General features: G+C 38.6%; 1 protein-coding gene across 1 annotated transcript in view; it reads left to right on the forward strand.

Annotated features, from left to right (window-relative positions):
* Window positions 1-23861, forward strand: part of MTHFD1L (methylenetetrahydrofolate dehydrogenase (NADP+ dependent) 1 like) — a 145015-nt gene that overhangs the window by 91657 nt on the left and 29497 nt on the right. The window contains exons 25-26 of the mRNA XM_086877226.1: window positions 5200-5307; window positions 6700-6852. Coding sequence (XP_086733352.1) covers window positions 5200-5307; window positions 6700-6852 — 261 coding nt within the window. The remainder of the gene's footprint in view (window positions 1-5199; window positions 5308-6699; window positions 6853-23861) is intronic.

Raw genomic sequence — 23861 nt, forward strand, 5'->3', positions numbered from 1 at the left:
ACTAGCTGAAGAGCTTAAAAAGTCAGGTGTCCAAATTAGGATGCAAAAGATGGAAATCTTAAGCATAGTCTCAGACCAGATTCCTGGTAATAGGCATGCTTTGTTTCACTTAATACTGACTTTTGGCAGCGAGGCTGATTTTAGGAATCAAAGCCAAGGAGTGTGTCCCTGCCCCAACTCGTTTTTTCTCCTGGTACATTTCAGTGCTCAGATTTGAACAGTTTGAGCAATTCTTCCTGCTTTGCACAGGCTTTGCCTTTATGATGAGGTGGATGTGTGAACTGATATGGGTTGCAATAGGGTTTTTTTCCTTGGATGTGTTTTAGCCTGGATGACTTTCTCTGGTATGTGCAGCTGCACAAACAGTGGTGCTGCCTCAGTTGCACTGGCACAGGGGTGGGTGAGTGTGAGCAGCAGAGGAAACAAGGATGAAAGGAGGATCTGTTGTAGCTGGTCCACTGTCCATGGAAATCCTTATCAAGCCCTACATGAAAAAAAGATAATCTGAAGTCAGCTGTTAGAAGTGAAGTAAGAGATGAGGAGTGAAGGAAATGTGAGAAAAGGTTAGAAGAAATTAAGCACTATTAAATTACGTTTCAGTTAAAACATTGCTGTCGATAGTTAGGGAGGAAAGAAGATTGTGTAATAAACAGGACCACTTGGCACTAGTATCATGTCTTGCAAGTGAGATGGACTGGAAGTGGCAGTATGGCTGGATGATAACATTGGTATGATTCGGTTTGGATAATCAATACGATCTTGGGAATAACAGGCTCTCACCTTTATCAGTGATGATTTCATGGTTAAATCATTCTCCATCAAGTAATGAAATGTGCAGCTACTGTTTTTGTGAAAACAGTTTGTGTTTTAGCATGTATTGTGCTTTAGCCTAGGAGATTATCCTATTTATGGTGTGGGTGCTTGGCAGTGTGTGTGTGTTTGTGCTTGCCTCAGAAGCAGCATATGGCTTTGGTAGCTCTAAATGTGTGAAATTTCAGAAGTGAACATTCTCTCTGGCAGGACTGGCAAGATTGTTTTTTTCTGAGAGAACCCTAATGAGTTGTCAGCAGATATTTGTATTGTGTGGCCCTGTAGCATCTTCTCATATTCAAAGTAAATTTATATTAACTATTTTATGTCAACATTTTCTCAGGAAGCTGACAGTGAATTTGGAACGAATTCTCTGAAGCTGCCATAATTCCTTCAGCAGAAGTACTAGTACAGAGTTGCATATCTATAAAAATCAGGTTTTATCCAAATCCATAGTGTCTATTGTCTATCTGTCACCTAATCTTCGCTTAAATGTACTTAGTTGTGCAACAGTCACAACTTTACATAAGAGAACTGAGAAGAGGGATAGCTTTTATTGTTGATCATAAATCTTTCATGCTTTTGACACCCTGAACATTTTACAACTTTCCTTCTCACCCTAGCTTTCCAGGTGGCAAAAATGCTGTGGAATCAAGTTGCTGTTGATAGGGGTGCATCAACACTCCCCATTCAGATGAGACTTTTCATCCTCCTTTCCTTAAGACTTGGACATTTTGGTGCTGGCCTGCAAACAGTTGCATCAGCAAAGCTAAGGGTACAGCACTGGAGTTTGCTAGTGGGAATGAATAACTGGTACAGGAAATTCCTAAGGCCATTGTAAAAAATTCTCAGTCAAAAGAAGTGAGAGATGTTGTCCTGCATCTGGCTTGGACAAGGTTGATTTTTGCAGAAGCTGAAAGGGGGCATGGCCAGGAGGTTATTCTGTACCATGTCACATCATGGGGGCAAGAGGGACAAGGAGGTGCTTCCCAGGAGAAGGCATTCCTGGAGGGTATTGGTGGGGACAATGAACTGGAGAGTACCATCCCCAAACCACAGCAGATGTGAAGTTACTTTTTCTAAGCATCTGAGGTATGTGGTTTCTGCTGGAAGCATTTGACCAAAGTGTATAAAGCACAAAAAGGTAGTTCACATGTTTTTTTCAGATTTTTTTCCAAGGTAAGTCTGGTATCAGCTGATGCAAAAATACAGCTTAAAATCCCCTAATGATATATTATTTGTGCAATAGGAGTCTTTTTTTCAACCCACTTCTCCATGTGAATTAGCATTGTTGTTACATATGGTGGATGTCTTTGCCCATATCGGTGAGACTATTTTGATAGTGAAGTGCTGAATAATCAACAGTTTTGTTGAAAATCTAAAGCTAAACAAGTGTCTTGTAAACATCCAGGTTTCAGCTATGTAAAATGTCTCTTGAATTAGTAGAACTTCTTTTCTGTTAAATACCATGATGGCACTTTCAAGCAAAATGAATTTTTTATTTCTCATGTAAAGCACTAGGTGGTTTTAGTTTGGAAAACATTTTTTTAAATTAAAGTGAAGTTTCCCGGCAGTATTGCTTGCTAACTGAAACACAGGAAACTTTTTCGTTTGAAATGCCCTGTTACACTGTGATTCTAAATAGATAATGCCTTGAAAGTCCCACTAAATACTAGGAAACAGGTGGATCCTTAGGACGGTGGAGTGTACTCCTTTCCCTACTCCTGACACTTCAGGAAGGAAGCATATCTAAGAGTGTGTATGTGCATGGGCTGTGTTAATGTCCATGGCACATCTGTACCTTCCTGCTGGTTTCCGACTGAGTTTGGCTCAGCCAGGACTCATCTTGCCTCTGCTGAGATTAAATAAGCTCAAACTCTCCTCTGACACCATGCACACATTGCCTCACCTGTTTGTGTGCACATGCCTGGCAAAAACATGACAGGCTCGGGAAACCACTTTATTTTGCCATTCACACTCCCACAACTCCTTCCACAATGGTGATTCTTCTGAGGTTATATCTGCAAAATTTGAGGTGTGGGTACTGACCCAAAAAGTATCTGAAATTCTGGTGAAAGAAAAAACAAGCCAGGAAAAAGCTACAAACCATAAATCCATAGGGATATGGTTTGACTGTCCAGCTTGGACTCAGTCATGCAACACACTGCACATATTCCAGGAGAAGCAGAGTGCCACCAGTGTCATTAAAGCATTCTCCTCTGATGTTAGCCAGAGCCCTGCTGGGTTTCTTTTGGAAAATAGGGCTGTGGTCATTGGAAGGGGGCTGAAGGCGCAGTAGTTATACAGCTGTCAAATTAGTTTGAAATGTTTTGACACAAATGCAAGTTGAATCTAAACGTCCATCTCCATCTCAATGAATTTATTGAGGTTTAAGCAGAAAGCTGTTAGTTTCAATGTTGGCTCTCTGACAACAGGGAATGGAATTCCTTTTGCCTTTCCATTTGCCATTGCTGTTAGTCCTTTAGTGAAAACAAACAGCACCCAAAAGGCAAATTAGCAGACATGTTTTGCATTTCTCCCACTGTGTTGAAAACTGCCATGGATATGAACATATTTAATAATCACCCTGAGACAAGTTTCATCTCATGATGGCTGTCCATGACACTAAGTATTCCATTCAGCTTACTGCTGCCAGGAATTATACCCAGGATATTTGCACTGTGCTATCTCCAGCCCTGATTAGATTTTTTTTGCGCTGCTTGGATTCCTGTAAAAAGCCTGATGTTGGGAATATGACATTATTCCACCCAATTAAGGTGCAGTAATTCTATTGTGAGTGTGTTCAGAAAGTGTCTTGTGAAGCTTCTTTAAACTTGTCTTTGAAATTTCAGATCTGAGGGGGAATTTTATCTGAGCCTTAGTAGCTTTTAACTGCCTTACATTTAAGGTACTTGGAAGTCTGGAGAGATTCTTTTCTTGTGATGCCTCTGTTACTGGAGTTCTTTATTGATGTAAGCTTTAATTTTTCTAAAATTCAATCATAAATACAGGGGTATTTATAGCAGAATACTAGGCTGACAGGGTCAGCCTGACATAAACCCTTCAACTGATGTATCTTTGCAGAAAAAGAACTATTTCCAGACAGACATTGCAAAAATGTGGTTAACTGTGGAGCTTCCTATAAATGCACCAGATAGAGTTTGTCATTTACAAATTAATTACTTTCTTGCCTGTGTTAGAATAAAATGATACACTTCTGTTTTGTGTTCTGGTGCTTTTTGTATTGCTTGAGATTACAAAATCTTCTTCCCCAAGTGGTTATCTCTCTGAATTTTGTTTAGCACTTATTCTACATGTGTTGTTAATTAAATATGCTACAAGTTACTGATGAGACATTGCACACATCTCTGGCCATCTATTCAGCTAATAGGCAGCACTGAATTAGCTGAACTCGTGGTAAGATCCCTCTTCCATCATCCTGTTCTATTGAAAGAAGTCAGAGAATGGCTTGTTTAAAATAGGCCAGAGGAGTCACAATCGCTGCCTTCTTGGTCATTGAAAACAAAAGGAAAGAGAAAGAGGAAATAGGAAAGAGTTGTTTACTCTAAATACACAAAAAATATGGCACAAAAAGTAAATGCCTGATCTGACTACCAAAAACTGTTTCCTGAAAATTTGTTAAGGGTTTTCTAACAGATTGAATGTGAGAGTCTGCCTCTGCCTTCAAATAGAAGCTGTGAAAGCATCACTTGATCAGTCTGAGCTGAATAACATGAGGTGAATACTCTTGGTGACTGGGATTGAATTTACTGACATGAGGTTTCAAAATTAATTCTAGAATGCTTTCTTTTTTTTTTTTTTCAGTGTCCAAAGTGCTTTACAATATCAAAGCTACAATTAAAAATATGCATGTTGCAAAGGATATGAGATAAGAATAATAATAAATAATAAAAGAAAATCACAATCAAAGGAGCAGCGATGGGTCAGGAATTTTCTGCTACAATTCCTTGCTTCTCAGGGGAACCTTCCCTGGCTGCCTCCTACCTTGCCTTGTCCACTTTTGAAATGAAACTTTTTTGTCTAGTGATCCCTGTCAAGCCAGTGGAGATTGTGCTGTAGGTTATCTCTTCATTCTTATAACTAAATGGCAGTAATTTTCTCCCCCTGCTTCAGGTGAGCATACGCTCACATTGTCAACTCTGTAAAGCACAGACTGTGCAGCTTCCAGATGACAGAGTAGCTGAAATCACAGCTGTTCATGTACCTGTAGCTGCGTAGCATATCCATCACCAGTGCTGTCTCACGCTTTAGCAAGCCAGTTTAACAAGGATGAATCTAAATGAGAGATTCAGAGACCTCACTCAGCAAACAAAATCCTGGTTTCTCTTGGCTAATGTTCATCCTTGTATTGTTTCCTTGTCTCTGCAGCTTCCTATTGTTGAAAAAATAAGGATCATTGCTCAGAAGGTGTATGGAGCTCAGGATATAGAGTTGTCTCCTGCTGCGCAGTCTCAAGTTGATCGCTACACCCGACAGGTAAGAGCACCAGGGAATTATGCAGGCTGCTGGATGTGAGTCTTGGGAAGGATCAGGCTTTAAAGTGTTCTCAGACTGGAGTGTCAAGCTTTGCTGAAAGGCATGAGCTTACCCATGGTGGTAAATGGTGGACATCAGTATGGATTGGTTTAGATTCAATAGAACAGAATGGTTTTAACATTGAGTGATCTCCTGTGAGATATGAACAGTGTTCAGAGTACTTCTGAGATTGTCCATGAAACTCTACTTTCTATGCAGTTTGGGTTACTCTCTTAGACCTGACATCTGCATGTCTGCAAAAGTTGCTGCTAGCAAATACAACCAATTTTAGCATAAGTGTGTTCATCTGTACCTGCAAAAAAGAGTTTGCAAGCACAGTAAGACCTGTGCACAGCTAGGCACATTGGTAATTGGTCCCAATATTTGTAAAATCTTTTGGTTTCTTTCTGTTCCTGTTGCTTTCAAGGAGTTATAGATACTAGAACATGAAATAGATCACCTATCCTAAAGCATGTAGGAGCATGTTACATTTAGAAAAGTTCTGAAACCATGTGGAAAGGTGAATGCGTATTTTGTAGTGGAATGGCTTCAGGACATAAATGTGGCTGGAGCCTTTCTGTCAGAAAGTAGAAACAATATGTCCAGGAAAAATTCCTGAGTAAACTTCAGCAGCTTGGTCAGACAAGCAGAAGTCCTTGGTCAGACAGGTAGACAGCCATCTTCCCTATAATGCAAACTTCCTGAGAATTAATTTGAATTTTCTAAATAGAAAAGCAGTTTACTTAGCGTACTTGAAGCAAAATAATCCATACCTTTATTTTTTCCTGCTGTCATTCTCTGATCCATTTTTAGTCTAAATATTAATATATTAGGAAATATTTTCACAACTTCACTAAAGAATTGTCAGCACTGGGCTGCAGAAACAATTCCCTGAAGTGCTGCCTCTCCTCCTTGCCCTGTTTGTCAAAGAATTGAACAGAAGAGTGGAAGGTGCCTGACTCAAGATTAATCAATAACCTGGAGACAAATAATGTGTGGGGGGAGCTGCTGAGGCACTTTTCCTGATTTTCTCCCACATTTTCAGGAACTAGTGCACTGGCATTAGTGAAGGGGGCCATCACTTCATGCAGGTTTTCTCTTGTTTAAAAACAAAGGAGAGCTTTGTTTTTAAATCATCTCTGTTTATCCCCAAGAAGACATTATTCCCTTCAAAAATTTTGGACTCTGAATCCTGGTCTCAAGTTGGTGTCTAGCTAGGTCACAAGAGCCCAAAAGGGAACTGCTGTACGAGAGGTTTCTAGAAGATACTGATAACAAAACAAAAACATAATGTGCCTTTACTGCAATTTTGTGATCGTTTTTCTTTTATTTTGTTTCCCTTTTTTTTGTCAGGGATTTGGAAACCTTCCCATTTGTATGGCAAAAACTCACCTATCCCTCTCCCATCAGCCTGAGAGGAAGGGTGTTCCCACTGGTTTCATTTTGCCGATTACCGAAGTGCGAGCCAGCATTGGAGCTGGATTCATCTACCCTCTGGTAGGAACGGTGAGTGCAAAGTACTCAACTCGGTAACTCCCCTTTCACCCAGCCTGACAGGGAAGTGCATTTCCTGTTTGCCTCTAAAAATAATGTGTAGAACCATGTGAGTTCTTGTTTTTGTATAATAATCTTATCCTCAAAGTTTTTGTAGCTCTACTTCGATAGGAAAAGATAATCAAGAAAATGCAATATCATATTAGAGCTTTGACTATCAGGTCTGAGAGAATGGCTCTTGCTGTTGTTTCTGCTGCTGTTCTTTTTAGGTTAGTCTAGGGTATTTAGGCTCCCTAATGCTGCAGAAAAATTAATATACTTGTTGTTGCCTTTTCTTATTCAAATTGCAGCCTGTAAATAACTAGTTAGATATTATGCCAAATTTCAAATCTTTTATCCATCATTACAAACCATTTAAATGTACTTTGATTAAAGGAATTGTGTTGGGGAATAGGGTATGCTTATAATAATTGCTCTTCAGCTGATGAGCCTGATCTACTCCCAGTCTCTGTGAACATGACTACTAAAAGTAAGTTATGGTGGGAAGGGGTAGATTTTTACTGCAGAAGTAACAGCACATTCCTTCTCCTTTTTTAGAGATTTAAACAATGAGGTGCTAAAAAGAGACGATCGTCATCTGTTCTTCCTACCCATCCTTACAAATACTGACTCAGATTAGGAAGCTCCTGATACTCTTCCCTTACAGGCTTACCGAAGTAGCTGAGAGGTGAATTGGCTCATGTCTTTTGCCAACCATGCATATCTTACTCCAAACAGCAGTGGAATGGCATCTGACATATCACACTCAGGGTTATTACTTACATGTAGCTGATTCATGGGATGGTGCTAGAGAAGGGATGCAAAAGCCATCGCATTTCCGGAAAGAGTACTCTCCCAGTGTTATCTCATCTTCCCAGAGCACGGGCCGATTTCCTTGTGTAGCAGTACACTTAGGAAAGGTTGAAAGTTTCTAATCTATTGTTTTGAATTCCCTCTGAAACAATCAAGTGTTTGAAACGAGGAAGGAAGTACTTTCTGACCAGGAGGGTTCCTGGAGTTCAGGAAACTGTGTCACTTCAAGTCACTGGACTTGGGGATATGCTTTCCTTCCGCATGACCACATTGTGCACATCCACCAGAAGCAGAGCGCAGCTGTGTATTTAAATTGTGTACGACCAAATTCCGATTACTGGTGACAGGGGTAAAATTTGTCAGAGCCTCTAGTATCTCCTTCATGGCCTGGATTCAAGTTTGCACTGCAAGTTGTGTGTCATGAAGTTATGAGAAGGAGTGCATGTGAGTAATGGGCAGCAACTAATTCAAATCCATGAGGGAGTTATTCTGTTGGATGTCAGAATGAAATATTCTTGGGTTGAGCTTTCTGAATGAGTCACACCCTGCATGCTTTGCTATAAACTAGCTGCAGTTCGGTGTCATAAATCCTTAGAAACTGTCCATAGGAGCAGTATAAACCAAACAAGTTCAAGGATTACCTCTTTCTGTTTCCATTTAGAACCTAAAAATGCAGTTCTTTTGAAGGGCATTTTGTATATGAGATTTCTTTTTGGAGGAGAGTGTAAAAAATATGTCTGAGTTAGTTCGCCTGACTTTGGTGAGAGGTGGTATTAGCTGTGGAACTTCTCCCACATTCTGAGCTGGGAAAGCAGTGTATGTATTCCAAGAGAGTTTGTAGGCGAGGTACTGTATAAACATAAGATCCCCAAGAGGTAAAAATGTAAATACATGGACATCGATCATTGGTTGTTTGGAAAAATATTGCTAGTGCTCAGGAATGTGGGACAGAACACTTCTTGGAACCATCACAATTGCTGCAAGTCAGAATGAATTAATGAATATGAATGTATTTCTAACATTGTTACCACACAGCTCTGTCTTTAGAATTAAATTCATAGCAAGAGGTCCAGTTTGCTCTTTTCAGAGTGGAGAGTTGTGATCATCATAAAAAAAACTTTTATAGTGTAATTGAACCACAACTTTTGAAATCACTTTTCTAATTTGTCACCTTCAGATTTTTATGCATGTTTTTGTCAGCAACTAGGTCTTAGGGTTATTGTTACTTTTTAAGTTGTGCAAGAAGAAATACTTTTGCTGTCTAGTTTCAAAACTGAAAGCCTTCCTTTGTGAGTTCTCTTACCAATAAAGCTATCTGAAAAAGTCTGCAGGAACAAAGCAAGTATAAAAGGGCATGTCCTGAAGGCTTAAAGTGGCTGGAAGTCAATGCAAGGAGTAGAGGGATTACAGAAATCCCAGTGACAGCATATGGTGAAAACATCCAATCATGACAGTGGATTAGATTTCTTTACATATGGAAAAAAAGAAGGAGCAGCATATATAAATTTTTTTCTCTTCCACTGCTTGCTGGCTAACTGTATTAATGGAGAGGTTCCTTAATACCTAAAATACTCAGAGCCTTCTTACAGCTAAGGTTTTTCTGATGGCAGGAAAAAATGCTATTTTTCATTAAAATAGTAGTGATAATTCTGATGCTAATTAAATGTCAAACTCCATTCTCAAAGCATATTTTTTACCGGGTGAACTTCTCGTATTCTAACCTGTCAGAATTTATCAGTAAAGCAGGTTTTTAGAGTTCTGCTCTAATGTAATTGGAAAGAGCATTACAAATGGGAGAGGTAAGTACTGCTGAAACATAATAAACTATCTGCAGTAACAAGCATTTATAGTTTAGCCTTGTCACTAGTACATGCAAAGTGATGAGATTTGTATTAACCCAGCTCTGATACACAGATTTTTTAAGTGATTTTATTTTTTTTTAAAGCTAAATATTTAGCACATTGTCTTCGTATTCTCTAAGCAATATTTGGTTTGTGTTATGGTTGGCTCCAGTTCCCATACAACATGGAAGTCTTTCCAGGAAAAATGAGCTGAGCCTTATCAGAGGAAATCAGCAGTGAAACAAGAGGTGCATTTAATTAACACTGGCACAGTTTTTATCCAAGTTCCCTGAGACCATGACCCAGAGGGCTACATCACTCTCACAGGTGGACTGTTGACATCATTGCTTGGCTTAACAGAGTGATGGCAGGAAAGCTGCTGGAGTATATGTAGGAAACCAGTGAGGTCATTCACTAGCAATGCTTGGGTGGGGAGTTATTAGATCTTTTGTAGTATGTGTGTTTCTCTCCACACCCACCCAAAAAGCCATAGCAGTTCAGTGCTTTCTCACATTCAGCCACGTTTCCATTGTTCTTTTTCATGTGAGTTGCAAGAATGCAGGAAGGTCACAGAAGTAAAACCTCTTGCCTTTAGCCTTTGGGAAGTGATGCTACCAAATCACTGGTGCAGGAAATAAATCTGTGTTTGAATCACAGTGAGATTTTAAAGAATGTATTACTCTTCTCCAGCCATGCACTTTCATTTCAATGGGTTAAAATTACAGGCAAGGTCACTCTGAAAATATGTGGAGCCTTTGGAGTCATGCCAGCTTCCAAATTCTCACAATGAACTGACATCCTTCAGATATCAACATATCTGAAGAAAGGTCAACCTATTACAGAAATACTTTTCTCCTCATAGAGGAAGAAGTTGAAGTCTCTGGAACTAGTGCTGAAACTATATCCCCTTGGAATGAACTTTTGGGGTGACCCAGTGTAGCTTGAAATCAGTGTATGGCAGGGACAAAGCTCTAGTTCACTTGTGGGTGAGAGCTAGGACTGTCCTGTCAAAATAGTACCTGGATGTTGTAAGAGGGAAAAGACCTCACAAGTAAATATTTTTATTAATACTTTCAGAAGGAAAATATTGTTCCTCGTTGAACAAATTTCTTCTTTCTTAGTGGTTAAGAGCTTAGCAAGTTTTTAGAGTGTCTCTTGAATATAAGCTGGAGTCCAGGCCACCTGAAGGGAAATTGCAGTTTTTCAGAGGTGCATAATGCTCAGTTTGTCTCCAAACTGTCATTTTGTCACTCTTCTCAGGTGTTTTAATGGGACAGATGAATAATAACTGTTTGATTGCTCAACTCATCCAGGTGATCTGTGTAACACAGGGTAACATTTCAAAAACGTAAATGATGGTGAGGTTTATATTTGCTTTGTTAAACATTTAGCTTACAGTTCAATTTTATAGTGTTTAAAAAGGATTTAAACTCTGCTAGTCAAAAAAAATGTCTCTGGGGATGTGGCACTTGGCACCTGCCTTTGGTGCTGTATAGTTGCTGTGTTGTATCAGTGCTCAGAACAGCTAGTTGTGAAAGCTGGGTGCTCACAGGCTCTGTGGGCTGGGTTTGTGATAACTGCAAGAAGTTTGTAAGCAATGAGTGTAAAGGGAAGCCATGAAGTTCAACTCACATAGGAAAGTAGGTCAACAATTGTTTAGTTCTAAATTGAAAACTGGTAACAGGAATAGAAAAGCTGCCCTCTGTTCAGTGATGTGCCTTTGTATCTATTACAGTAGGTGTCATCCCAGCAAGGGAGAGAGGTTTTCTGAATTACAAAGGGTGCATCATTCCTGTACAGTGACCAGCTGGGCACACATGGAAATGCTGAATGATGTTATACTTGGTGGAAGGCTGATAAATTATTCAGGATAGGGTTGATGGGCTGGGGTTGACCAGATAGATATGATTGATAGCTGGAAGTGAGGGTGAGGACAATCAACTTCAGTTTGTTGTGTCTAAAAGCTAAAGGCTGAGAGGTTAGTTAGTAGGCTGAGGTTAGAGTAATAACAGGAAATCCACCTCTGGCCCTTGGTGGATTGCATGATGTGGTTGTGATGGCATTGGGTTGGCGTGAGAGGGGAGGCTCTCTCTAGATGAGGCAGAAATATTCCTAAGTGAATGGTTTAGCTGAAGGGCTAAGGAAAAAGTTGTAGATTATAATGGAATAGTTTGCCTTTGCAAACATCCCAGGTGTGTGGACTTTGAGGTAGTTAAGATTCAAGGATGGCTGTGGCCATTTGTGGTTAGAAGATGGAAGTAGAAGATTGAGGGCAGGATTGGAAAGATGGGATTGGCTGGAAAGGAAAAAAACTAAGAGTTGTACCGATGGGAGGAGATGCCTGTGAAAGATTTGAAGACACATCCAAGATGTACATGGATAACTGGAAGAGGACACTGACATAAAATCCACAAGGGTTAAAGAGCTTTGAAGATGTTCCAAAAGCCTTAGTTAAAACAATTACATGACCTAAGATCTGGGCAGGAAGGAGTCATGTAAGTAATGAATGTAGTTACAGGAGAGCAGAACATGCCTTGCTGATGACTAAGGATTTCTTTAAAATTTAAGAGGAAAAGAGTAGAGTTTAGCTGGCTTGAAAATATCATTATCATTTCTGTAACTTTTGAAAGTGAATAGAAAAGAATGTATTTAAATGACAGAATTCCCATATAGTCTGTGCATTTACTGTTTACTTCACCTGTTTTACACTGATGTGGATAAGCCAGTGCTTGTTGGAAACACAGAGTAAATATATTTTGCTTTGGATCCTCCATGCCATGGCTATGACAGAGGCATATGGTAAAATACTCACAACCTGAAACAACACCCCAAAAACCCCACAAACCAGCCTCTCTTCCACCTCTGCCATATCCTGACAGATAATAAAGGCAAGACACTCTCTTATATTCTGTATAGTTCATGCTGTCACTCTTGACAGCTGTTTGCTAGTATGCATTATTTAACCTACATCATAATAATGTATCATATATTTTGTAATAATATACCATATATGCCTCTTCTGAATGAAAGACCATGTCCCATTGCTGGCCAGATTAAATTTGCAGTTTATTATTGCTTTATTCCACCTAACCTTACGTTCCTCAAGGGCCAGCACTTTTCACCAACTTGTAGTTAAAGAAATCAATTAATGGTTTTGATTTGTTTTCTACTGTGAAGAAAAAGGAAGTTTTGTAGGTGTGTGCTATTCAGTGAACTGAATTGTTAAAGAAAAACCTGGTTTTTTGGGACAGGATGAAATCACTAGATAACATATCAAAGAAGAAAATAGAGCCTGTGGTTTGGTAAGCTATTTAATGTTTAATTTTGATGAGACTTTTTCTTACTATGACCTCCATTATAAGCAATTTCAGTATGACTCCTGTGAAATTATTTCTTTGCATCTGGTGTCCACTATTTTCCAAAATTATTTTCCCATCTTACGATATTTTAAACCTTGTCAGAGAATTTTTTCTATGCAAATGTTTAAATTTGGTTTTAAATAAAATGAACATTTTAGTGACAATAATGAACCAAGTGTATTTCTTGTATCAATCAGGTTTCCTTGGTCATCTTTTCCAGGTGTATTTATATTAAGTATATCCATAGAAATGTAACATTATGTTCAATCTCTTAGGTCAGTGTTAACCTAAAGTAGTCTATCTGAATAGGTAAACTTAAAACTTATTTACAAGTACAAGAGGTGACTTTCATGTTTCACTTTAGCTAGAAAAAGTTTCAGACTGATTCCCTGAAAATGCATTTTGTTAGTCCCCCATCTCTCAAGGGAATTTTACCTAACCTCCTTTGCTTTGCATGTGAAAGGGCATGGAAGGTATGGTGGATCCGAGCAGCTGCAGAGGGATTTCCCAGGCTGTTGTACCAGGATCACAAGTGCTTGAGCACATGTTTTCAGTTAGGATGAGCTGACTCGACACACCAGCCCCTGCAGTACGGATTCCCTGAGCACGGGCAGTGCCTGGCTAGTGCGGACAAGTTTAAGCGATGCTGGAATCAAGAGAACTCGTTATGCTCTGGAACAGTTCAGTTCATTGTGGTTATGAATATCTTGCCCTCATCAGAGCTGAGAGGTTGTATGTAATGAACTCAGTGCAGCTGTCCTGGGATTGCAGATGCCATCAGTGTAGGCAAATGGAATCACCTGGAGTGCACGTGGAGCCAAAGGCGTGCCTCTGGGAAAGCTTCCTTTGCTCAAGGCCTTCAGCGAGCCTGGGGGTCATTAAGATCCTTAATCTCGCTGTTCCAGCGAGACCTGCTTGTGATCATAACCAGTTTGGGTATGACTTCTATCTGTTTCATTCCCTTGTCTCAAATTTACAGTCCATGATCCCCAATAAGAAAGTATATGGCTGCATCGGTTAAGAAAGGAAAAAACAAGAGACTGATATTCCATATGGAGAGTAGGGCTTTTTAAATGATGTACCTTGGCTTATTTGCTTGGGGCTTGCTTTTAGCAAAGATGTATCAGTTAAAAGTGGGAAGTGCAATTTGGACAGAATCCAGCACCAATTTTGGACAACTGCCCTTGGATTTCATGCATGACTTCAGACAAGAAATAGGGATGTCGCAGTGGAAATGCAGGCATGTGCAAGTTTGAGCAGTTAGTGAATGCCTCTTGCTGAGTGTTCTGCAGGGCAAAGAGGGAAGCAGGTGGGTGAATCACAGCAGCTTCTCTGTGCTGCAGCAGTGCTGCCTGCCCACCCTGTCACTTCCAGCCTTCTGCTGTTCCTCTGCGTAGGGAAAAATTGAAATTATGTTTCATGCTCCCTATTTTTGTTTGTTCGGCCTGATAATCTTCCTCAGTTGAAGAAATTGCAATTTCTGAAAAGGTTCTTATGGCTCAAATGGGAAATTCAGCGATTCAGCCATTCATTAAGGAAGGAATTTTAATTTTTTTTAAAATTCCTGTCTACATGCAATTTTTTGAGAGGCTATGCTCACCTAAAGGAAAAAAACATTGTTCTTTCAACATTCTTACATTCTGGTATTTTTCAAATGCTGATTTGCAAATTTTGAAAGTTTTGTTTCCTTGATAACAGAAAAAAAGCTTTACAGTTTGGATCAAGTGAGTGAATCTTTTCCAGACTGTCCAGTAAGACAAACTATCTAGCAGATGTAGATAGCTGTATATTTGAGCTTGGCAACTTACTGTTACTGAAACTCTAAAAATGATTTAAGGCTAATAGCAGGAACCTAGCTGGAGGCTGCAAGTCTGTGACTGAACAGTTTTACTGAGTTCCGGATAAATAAGGTGAAAGATGTTTTGAAAATAATAATGATCCCAGCAACTTGCTTTCTTTCACTGAATTGTGAAATATAAAATAAATAGTGTGTTAATTAAGTTTAAAGAGGAATGAGTATTTGTGCCTTCTGGTCAAGGGATTATCCTTTTTAAAACAGGAAATGGACTCTGATTTCCTCTTTTTAAGTATTTTCTCCATAAACTTTGTATGACAATGTGAGGTTAAAAATAGGTTATGCTTTTACACAGTAAAACATATATCTATTATTAGTTAAGGAATAGTTTTTTATAGGGAAGGAAGGACATTTTCCAGATTGTTTTATATTGAAATAAATGCATCCTGCATTTGTTATGCAAAAATGAGAAATTAGAAACTGAGCTTCTCTAATTTATTTTGTCATGACATGGACTATAGAAGCTATAATACTTAACATTTACTCTTTGTATTAGCAATTTTCTAGACAAGCAAAATTTTGACTTTTTTTTTTTTTTTAAAATAAGGAGTCCAGAGGTACAAACTGTAAAGTCTCCCTGACAATTCTGGGACAGGACCATGGATAAAATTCACGATTTCTTGGCCTAGAAAATCATGAGATGTTTATGTCTAAGAATGTGAAGAATTAGCATGGGGTATTTCCATTGGAATAGGCTGACCTACATTCTTTGCACAATACTAAAAGATAAAGTTATGCTGCTACTCCTCCTCTGCTCCACCCACCCGCCCACATAGAAGTCCTGAAGTATTTCCTGAGATATTCCTCATATGTCCTTATTTAAAAAAATACAAAAGGTACAAATGCTGGCATACTGAATTTTGCTTTTGTTAAGTGGTAATGGGTTTGCTTTGAAAAGAACAATCTTTCTTCACTTATGAAATGATGAAATGCCATGAACAGAGCATTACCTTTTGATCACCTCAAGTCCTGTGTGCAGTTTTGGATGCCACACACAAAAAAAAAGGATACAAAGCTATTAGAGAGCATCCAGAGGAGGGTTATGAAGATGGTGATGGGTGTGGAGCAGAAACTTTATGAAGTGCAGCTGAAATAGCTTGGTTTCTGAAATGAACAGAAGAGGAGACTGAGGGGAAGACCTCACTGCAGTCTGCAACTTCCTTTCCTCTGTTGGCCAGTGGCAGGACCCAAGGGAATGGCATGAAGCCGTGTCAGGAGAGTATTCCCAATGAAACACTCCGGATAGTGGGACAGCTGCAAAAGATCCGAGATGTGGCACCAGATGGGTGGGTGTTCACTTTTACAGCCAAGTTTGGCTGCTTTGAGATAATTTTGTCTCTTACCTTCATAACCATCCAGTGGATGATAATCCCATTCTAGCTATACCAGTGCTTGACACTTTATAGGTTAGTGCCTGGCAGCTGGACATTCAGCTTTTCTTGAAGTCGTAAAAATGCCTGATACAAATGGAACATTCTTTTTAACCAGCTTCACATTTTTAATAATGTTTTTTAATAACATGTCAAAGTTTGGAGCTAGTAGGCTAAACAGTTTCTCTCTAGGGCCTCCATATTTTCTGAAGATAAAATTCTATAATTGCATGATATTTTAGACTGGAGTGCCTGACCTCAGCGTCTTCCTTTAATAACCATGTTTCTTTAGACAACATAAGGAGCTGGGCTTTAGGCTTAGTAAGAAAAGGTAGTGACATGAAGAAATTCAGAATGAGCTATGCAGTCATATATAGGAATGCTGCAATTGGAAAGAAAGTATTTTAGAAATGTTAAAGTTCTGCACGAGCTGTCCTACTTCAAGCTCAGCAATGCTCTGAAGACTGAGTCTAAAGTTAACCTCAGAGTACATGCTTCCAGGAAAAGTAGTGAGAATTAGGTAATCAGGTCATGGTTCCTTTTCTGCACAGCTGCTCAGGGGCTATTTTTTCATGACACTTTTTTACAGGTTTTTACTTCACTTTTTTTAATTGGAGAATACATGTCTATAGCAGTTTTAAAAGGGTAGTTGAGTCCAAATCAACTGTTTCTTGTTTTTACAAATATGCAAAATGGCATAAAGATACTAAGTTTCAATCATCATTTAGCAACCAACACATCAGTGAGTAAATGTATGGAGTCTTGTGATAGTCACACAAATATCATATATATCCCCTGCAATCTTCACAAAATCTTGCTCTGCTTCTCCTTAAATTCTGGTTTTATAATCAAAAGCAGTCTAGAGAGGAACACTGGGTATGTGCCAATGAGAAAGCTGCATTGTTGCATGGGAAAGGATTGCATAATAACACTGCATAATAACTTCTCACTGAAGTGGCAAATCTTCTGTATCTTGTCAGGCACCTACCACGCTAGCACCCTAAAAATACTGAATATCAAGTGTGTCTTGAGGTAGCCTTCTGTTTTCACTGTTGCAATCAAACGAGCATTCCAGAAGTGAAAGCAGCAGAGAAATGTAGAAAATGTGTTTGCCTTTTAGTAAATCTAAAAGTAAATTTAGTAAGCTCTTATGCTGAGATGGTCTGTTTTTGTTACTTGCTCACTCAATAAAAACAACCAGTAGACTGAGGCTGGAAGAACTATGACAATTTGTCACCTGTAGAAACTGTTGTACTGTTTCTAGTCTTTTTTAAGTTTAACTTAGGTAAGTGAAAATAAATCTTCTGGCTTGATTTTACTTTTCACTTATATTTTTTCACAAAACAGCAGGAAATTCAACACCACTTAAGAGTTCCTGCTTGGCTTCTTATTTTCAGTCTGCTTTGAGGGGCAGAAGTACTACTGGAGAAGTGAACTTTGTGACGCCTGAGACAGCGGAATCTCAGTGATGTTAATTTATATTACACTTCTTTTTCTTCTAGGCAATGCCATCCATAACATAATATGACAAATGCACCCCGAAAAAGAAGTAATAAACGTCACATAGGTGGTACCACTGAGTTGTTTTTTTCCCAGTTGCATTTGCAGCACTTGCCTCTTGCTGCTCAGAAGTTACTGCATTTGCACAGCTCTCAAAATCTGCTGGGGCTAAGAAGTGAGCTGCTAATCGGAGAGTTTGTTCAAGGGAGCTGTATGACAAAAGCTGTGACTTTTTACCTTTCTTCAGTCCATGAAATAGCCCAAAATACAGGGGTCTGTGGTTATTTTGCTGGAAAACAAAGGCTAGTTTGGTATCTTACATGCAGTGCTGTTCATATTATGAGATTATAGATGCCTGACTTCCCTGCTCACAGTGGAGTTCCCTTGTGAGCATCTCCAGGCGTCATTCAGCTAGTGGCTGTTCAGAAGGCCATCCTGCAGATTTTTTTCACCATCCAGCTCATGGTTTTGGCTCAGATCCAATTTCAGGTTTCCTAGAGTGTTACTACTATGCAGAATACGTGTCTGTTTGAAAGGACATTGATATATAAATAGTGCTCCTGCTCTCCTATATTTTTACTCTTTTCATAGAATCACATGGCTCTTGGCCTTGTTGAACCTTCTGAAATGTCCATTCAAACGCAGCCTCAACAGGGAGTATTCCTGCTCTTGTATGCACTGGATCAATATCCAGAGGAAATGTATTTGCTATACAGATCAGTTCCTATCCATCTTTGCCATTGACCAACATTTTTTGAGTGGTATCTCTTTCTTGTTGGAAGTGTTTTAAGGGTTTTTGTGTATTTATGTTGAAAAGGCAGTTTTCCATCCATCGGTTTATACATGTTTGACTTACTTCATAATGTTATTACTGGAGGTGGAGTGCAATGAATGGAGCAATCATCATGTGATGTATGAAGAATTTCCTTATAAGTGCAGAAAAATGTAAATTGTGGGAATGAATTTGTTGATAGAAGGGTGCTTTTAGTTTGATCATCAGATATGTCTCTGTAAGTGGAGAGATTTCTGCTGACAGCTGAGAGTATTAGGAATCATCATTCTGTTTATCCACATTTTATTTGGATTGTGGACTGCATTGAAAATGTATGCATTTTATAACCCATTAAACCACGCCTTTGTTGTGTTCAGTTTTAGTACATATCACTGCAGAAAATTGATCTGATTTCATAGATGACCATCATATCTTTATTATAGTGGTCAAAAAATCTTTTTCTTCCTTTTGTTTTTTCAACCTTTTCCACCTCTTCCTTTTCTTTTGTTTTTTGTTGGGTTTTTTTTCTCCTTTATTTTTCTCTATTTTTCCTTCTGGGAGCTGTTTTGGCATCTGGAGGCAGTTTTTATTTTGACAAGTTTGATATAAAGGATGGAATGTGTCCAGTTTGGGAAGCAGAAAAGCTAGTGGACACAAAAAAAATTTGAATCATTGCATTGCAGAAATTAAGACTATTCTCTCTGGTCCTTCAAATAGAAATAGTTTTAAGCTCAGGATATGCATGAGAATAAATTGCAATTAAAAGCTTTATTTAAATGAAGAGAAATTTGCTATGTTGTTGGCACCATAAAACTTATGGCAAACGAGATTATGGCATACATTAAACATAGAATGTTTAATACTTCAGGGATCCAGCCAAGAGGAAGTTGTATATTAAAAAAAAATAATAAAAAATAAAAACCCAACAAAACCAACCAATAACCACATACTTGCTGTTCTCAGGATCAGTCCTGGACTGAAAAGCAAATGTATCAAAATGTGGGATTTTTCTGTGTGGTCAGAACTTCAAAATGTTCATGCCAACACTCCTGAGTTCATCTGAAGAACGGAGATGTTTCCATGTGCCAGCAACACCTGTGCAGTGGAGCAGGAGCGTGAATACCCTCAAAGTGTGTGTTGTTACCTCCTTTCTTCTGCCTGTTGCTGGCCCTGTCTCTGTGTCACTCAAATCCATGTTTTACTTCTTGAGTATGAAGTGTTCCATCCCTTTGCATTAATGTCACTGAGTCTTGTTCTTCCAGGCTTGTTAAAATGATAGAGGGTGGGGAGGGAGGTCAATTAGAAGTCTTCTGGCTTCTTCCAGGCAATAGTGAGCCAGGGAATGTACTGAATGAAAGGTGTGTTCTTAATGGTACTTGCTTGAGCAATAAGCAGCTTTTACATCCTAAATTCAATCTCAGGAAGTCCTGAACTTTTCATGATCTTCAGCTCTCTGCTCCAGCTCTCCTTCACATATTGTGTTACTGTTTATGGGCTGGTGTTGCTGGCTCTCTTAATTCAGACGTAACCTCTGGAAACCAAGGCAGTCTGCTGTGTTAAGACTCCTGCCAAATATGATTCTTGGAAGACATAATTTAGCCTTCGCCACAAAATGAGCTTCCAGTTTTTTAAATTGTTTTGGTAAATTGTACTTTGCCCTCCAGTAAAGTTTATTCTGTAGTTTAGTGAAAACCAACAAAAAGAAAGTAGTAAAGCAATTTGTGTGAAGCCTTAAGGAATTTCTTGTGGCTAAATTCATTGAAAAAGTTGATGAATTAAAAGAAAGTTTGGAGGAAAGGTTGCCAAGTCCATAAAATATGTTTGCTTTAATTGCAAAATGAATTCAAACCTTCACCTAAATCCATTTTAACTGGAGATATTTACATATCTCTTTTGTTTGAGCCAGTGCTGTTGGCTGTGTCACATTAGTGTGTCATTTTGCATGAGGTAAAATTACCTACAGTACCACATTAAATTGAAATTGCTACACTCATTTGTAAATTGAGGAGAAACCTCCAGGTACTCAGAGGAAGACAATCTGAATCTGTTCTCTTTTTGATGCCATTATCAGGTCTGCTTTTCTAAATAGATGAGTTAGTGTGTTCATCACTAGTACAGGTCATGGGGAAGCATTGCCAAATAGCTTCTATTAGTTTTGTTCCATGTGTGTAATAAGTCTGATGCAACTTACTGCAGTGAGAACTTCAAAAGATAAATCTACTGAGGAAGTGTTAAAAGAAGCTGCTGTAGGACAGCAGTTTCGTACAAATGATGAATGAAGTTGCAGAAGCTGTTTTAAACCAATAAAAAAACAACAAAATTTAAAGGATTTTTGTAGTTTTACGGAAAAAACTAAGTTAAGAACTAATTGACTTCTTTGTGTTCAAAGACAAAATGGGAAAGGCCATGCCTGTTTCAGGTAAATGCATTTTGGACCCATTCTTTTTCTGTTTTGTGTGTCCTGTGATGAAATCAAGTCCAACTGTGAAAGAATCTATAGGAGGAATAGACTTTCAAAGGAAATCAGCTGCTGAAATTTATTTTTGTTTGAATCTGTAGAAATAATTAGAGAAAACAATTTCCAAAAAAGAGGGGGAAAAAGCAATGAAGTATTTCTGCCTTTTCACAACCTCTAAATAATGTTATTTTCAGCCCTATGTAATTCTAACAGCTGCATATAATTTGTATGGAAGAAAATATTAATTACATTTAAAATTATTTAGCTTTGGATGCAATGGTGTATTGATTCTTAATTCCATTGAGAATGGGTTTTTAGATGCAAATGATAAATTCTTAGTGAGTAGTTCTTTACTGCTGCTTTAAAAATGCAGTTTTCATAAACCCTCAACATCTTTATATTCCCTTCCTTGTTTGCTTTGGCTCTTTAGACTTAGAGATCTTCAAAATGGGAATTTCTCCTAGTTCAGGCACCACAGCAGAATTGTTCCTGAAGTTCAGGCTACTGAGATGGATCTTGCTTATACTACATTAGAGATTGCATTTGTTCTCAGGCCTCAGAGAGGTATTAGGACTCTATAATATCATTACTGCTGCTTCATTGTTTCTCTCTTTTAGCAATTATCTCCTGAAGTCACGTGCCTCTGTTCTTTGCATTTTGCTGGTTCTATCTGTTAGTTCAGCTAGTGATTTCCTCTGCTTCCTGCTATGTTTTCCCAAGTGGCTTTGGTACCATCCCTTTTTGCACCAGACATATTTCCCCCTTTTTTTCCAGTCCCTCTCATTCACCTCTCAACACTTTCTTCTTTTCCTTGTACTGTTTTCCCACATGTTCTTCAAGGAATAGATAGCTTTCCTAGATATAAAAAATAATGTTGCAACAGTGCAGCAAATCTTGAGGCAAAATTAGGATGAGAAAATAAACTAATTTTCATTCACTCTGGCTGTCATTGCTGCATACTCCCAAGCACCAAGACACACCTGTGCAGGTGACCTCCAGCATCCAGGAATCAAGACAGGTGCTCAGAGCTGGCACCAAGTGTTGCTTCTAGATGTACTAGTTTATTTTATATCCTTTGGCAGCAGGTAACAAATAATCTTTTGGCTCTCCATCCTGTTGGCATCTGAGAGTCGCTGTGATTCACAGCATCTGGTTGTTTCTCTTGCTATGAAGGGCCCCTACCTTACTTGCCCATTTTGCATATATTTCATAGGTAGCATATTATTTATTATCTTGCCTCCAAAGCCATGTTGTCAATGTTGGTGTTTCCTTCTAGCTGATAGACTGCAAAAGTTTTGATTTTTCTATTTAGTTATTCTGTTTTACATCTCCATTAATTGAAATACGTAGTAATTTTCCAAGCAATGTCTCAGTTCTTTTCCAAAAGAAGTTTTTGTATTAATTTGAATGCTACATGCACACTTAGCTATTTTTCAGTCTTTCTCATGCATTCTCTTTGGATCAAGCATCTCTGAATAATGCCTTCAGCTGATAGCCAGGAATCAAGAATATTAACTGCAATTTGCAGACTCAATTACCTAATTGTAAAAGTGGTTGTTGATGTCTTAGTGTACCTACTTATGCCTTGAGGCATTCATGAAAGATAAATAAGGTACATCAGAAATGACCTTACATTAAGGAGACTGGTTTTGGGGCCCTGCATATTTTGAAGAGTTTATTTAGCTTATATTACAAGTTGCTTCACATACCCTTAGATAAAGGCTGCAAAAAGTGTATTTTGGAAGTTGTTCATTAATGGATACAAAATCTGTTGTCACTGACGGACAAGCGAGATGTTAGGCAGTAGATGTTTACTGTGCAATGGATGTACTTAGCAACTCCCAAATGTGCTATTCAAAATCAATCTGCAGTGCCATTCTTCCCATTTGATAGGCTATCATGTGATATATTTGCAGTAACACACTGTGTCTTTCGTAGTGCTTTTCATCACTAATTTTCTGTCACGTCGCAGAGGACACACAAGTTAGGTACAGTCCTTGTACTCCGAGGAGAAGGAAATCGTCCATCAAAAGCAACACCACTGGGAAATTACCTGACTTCTGTGGAAATCTAGTACTGCTACCAGTAGTATGTGCCACTTGAGGCCTTGTTTGAATGACAGTACAACCCAAATTCTAAAAATCCTTTGAGATGTTGAAGCTTTTTATATTTATTCCAAAACATTTCCATAGTCCACTTAACACGCAGGGTGCATTTAGTGATCCACATGTTAACTGGCAGATGCCACAAATGTGCAGATATTAGAAAGCTGCTGACCTGAGTGAGTGTACAAATTCAAGCTTATCACATCAGAGAAGGGTGGCTGGTCCCAAGTTAGCTTGATCTTGAACATAGGAATGGTGTAAGTTGTTGGTTTGGGTTTTCACTTATTTTTAATAAAATAATAAAAATTTATGGTAACTACAAAGAAGAAGCCCATAAACAGCTAAAAAAATTCCACCTTAAATGTTGTAACTTAAGTTTTAGCTGCTTATCTGCCATCCTTTGGCGGGATCTGTCAATCTCTTAACAAAACTGAAAACAAAATCTTTGTATTTTCCCGCAGAAATTTTCAGTAACATCTATACAACATTCAGTAACATCAATACAAAAAGTATCTGTTTTGCTTTCGTTTTGTGTACTAATCCCATGATACACCCTCCAGGCCAAGCAGCTGCAAAGCCTGTTTTATGAAATAGTTTATGAAATGTTGCTACAGTGTAGATGATGCATTAGAGCATAATGATACTCATGGAATCAAGGAGTCATCCTCTGACTCCTTGCCACTTATTTAGCAAAAACTAGGTCTTTTTCAGGTCTTTGTTTCATCTCTTGAAGGTTGTCCTTTATGGGTGATCAAAAGGTAAAGGTAGCTGCTGATTCAGCACTGTAGGTAATATCTCAGAATATTATTCATATCTCTTAAGCAAAAAGAAAGTTTTTTGTTATTTTTCATCTGTTTTGGAAGTATTTGGAGTGGCACCTTTCCCACCTTAGCAACAGAGTATTTGCAG

The sequence above is a fragment of the Cyanistes caeruleus genome, chromosome 2, assembly GCF_971803275.1.
Source record: "Cyanistes caeruleus chromosome 2, bCyaCae1.hap1.1, whole genome shotgun sequence".
In the NCBI taxonomy this organism is placed as follows: domain Eukaryota; kingdom Metazoa; phylum Chordata; class Aves; order Passeriformes; family Paridae; genus Cyanistes; species Cyanistes caeruleus.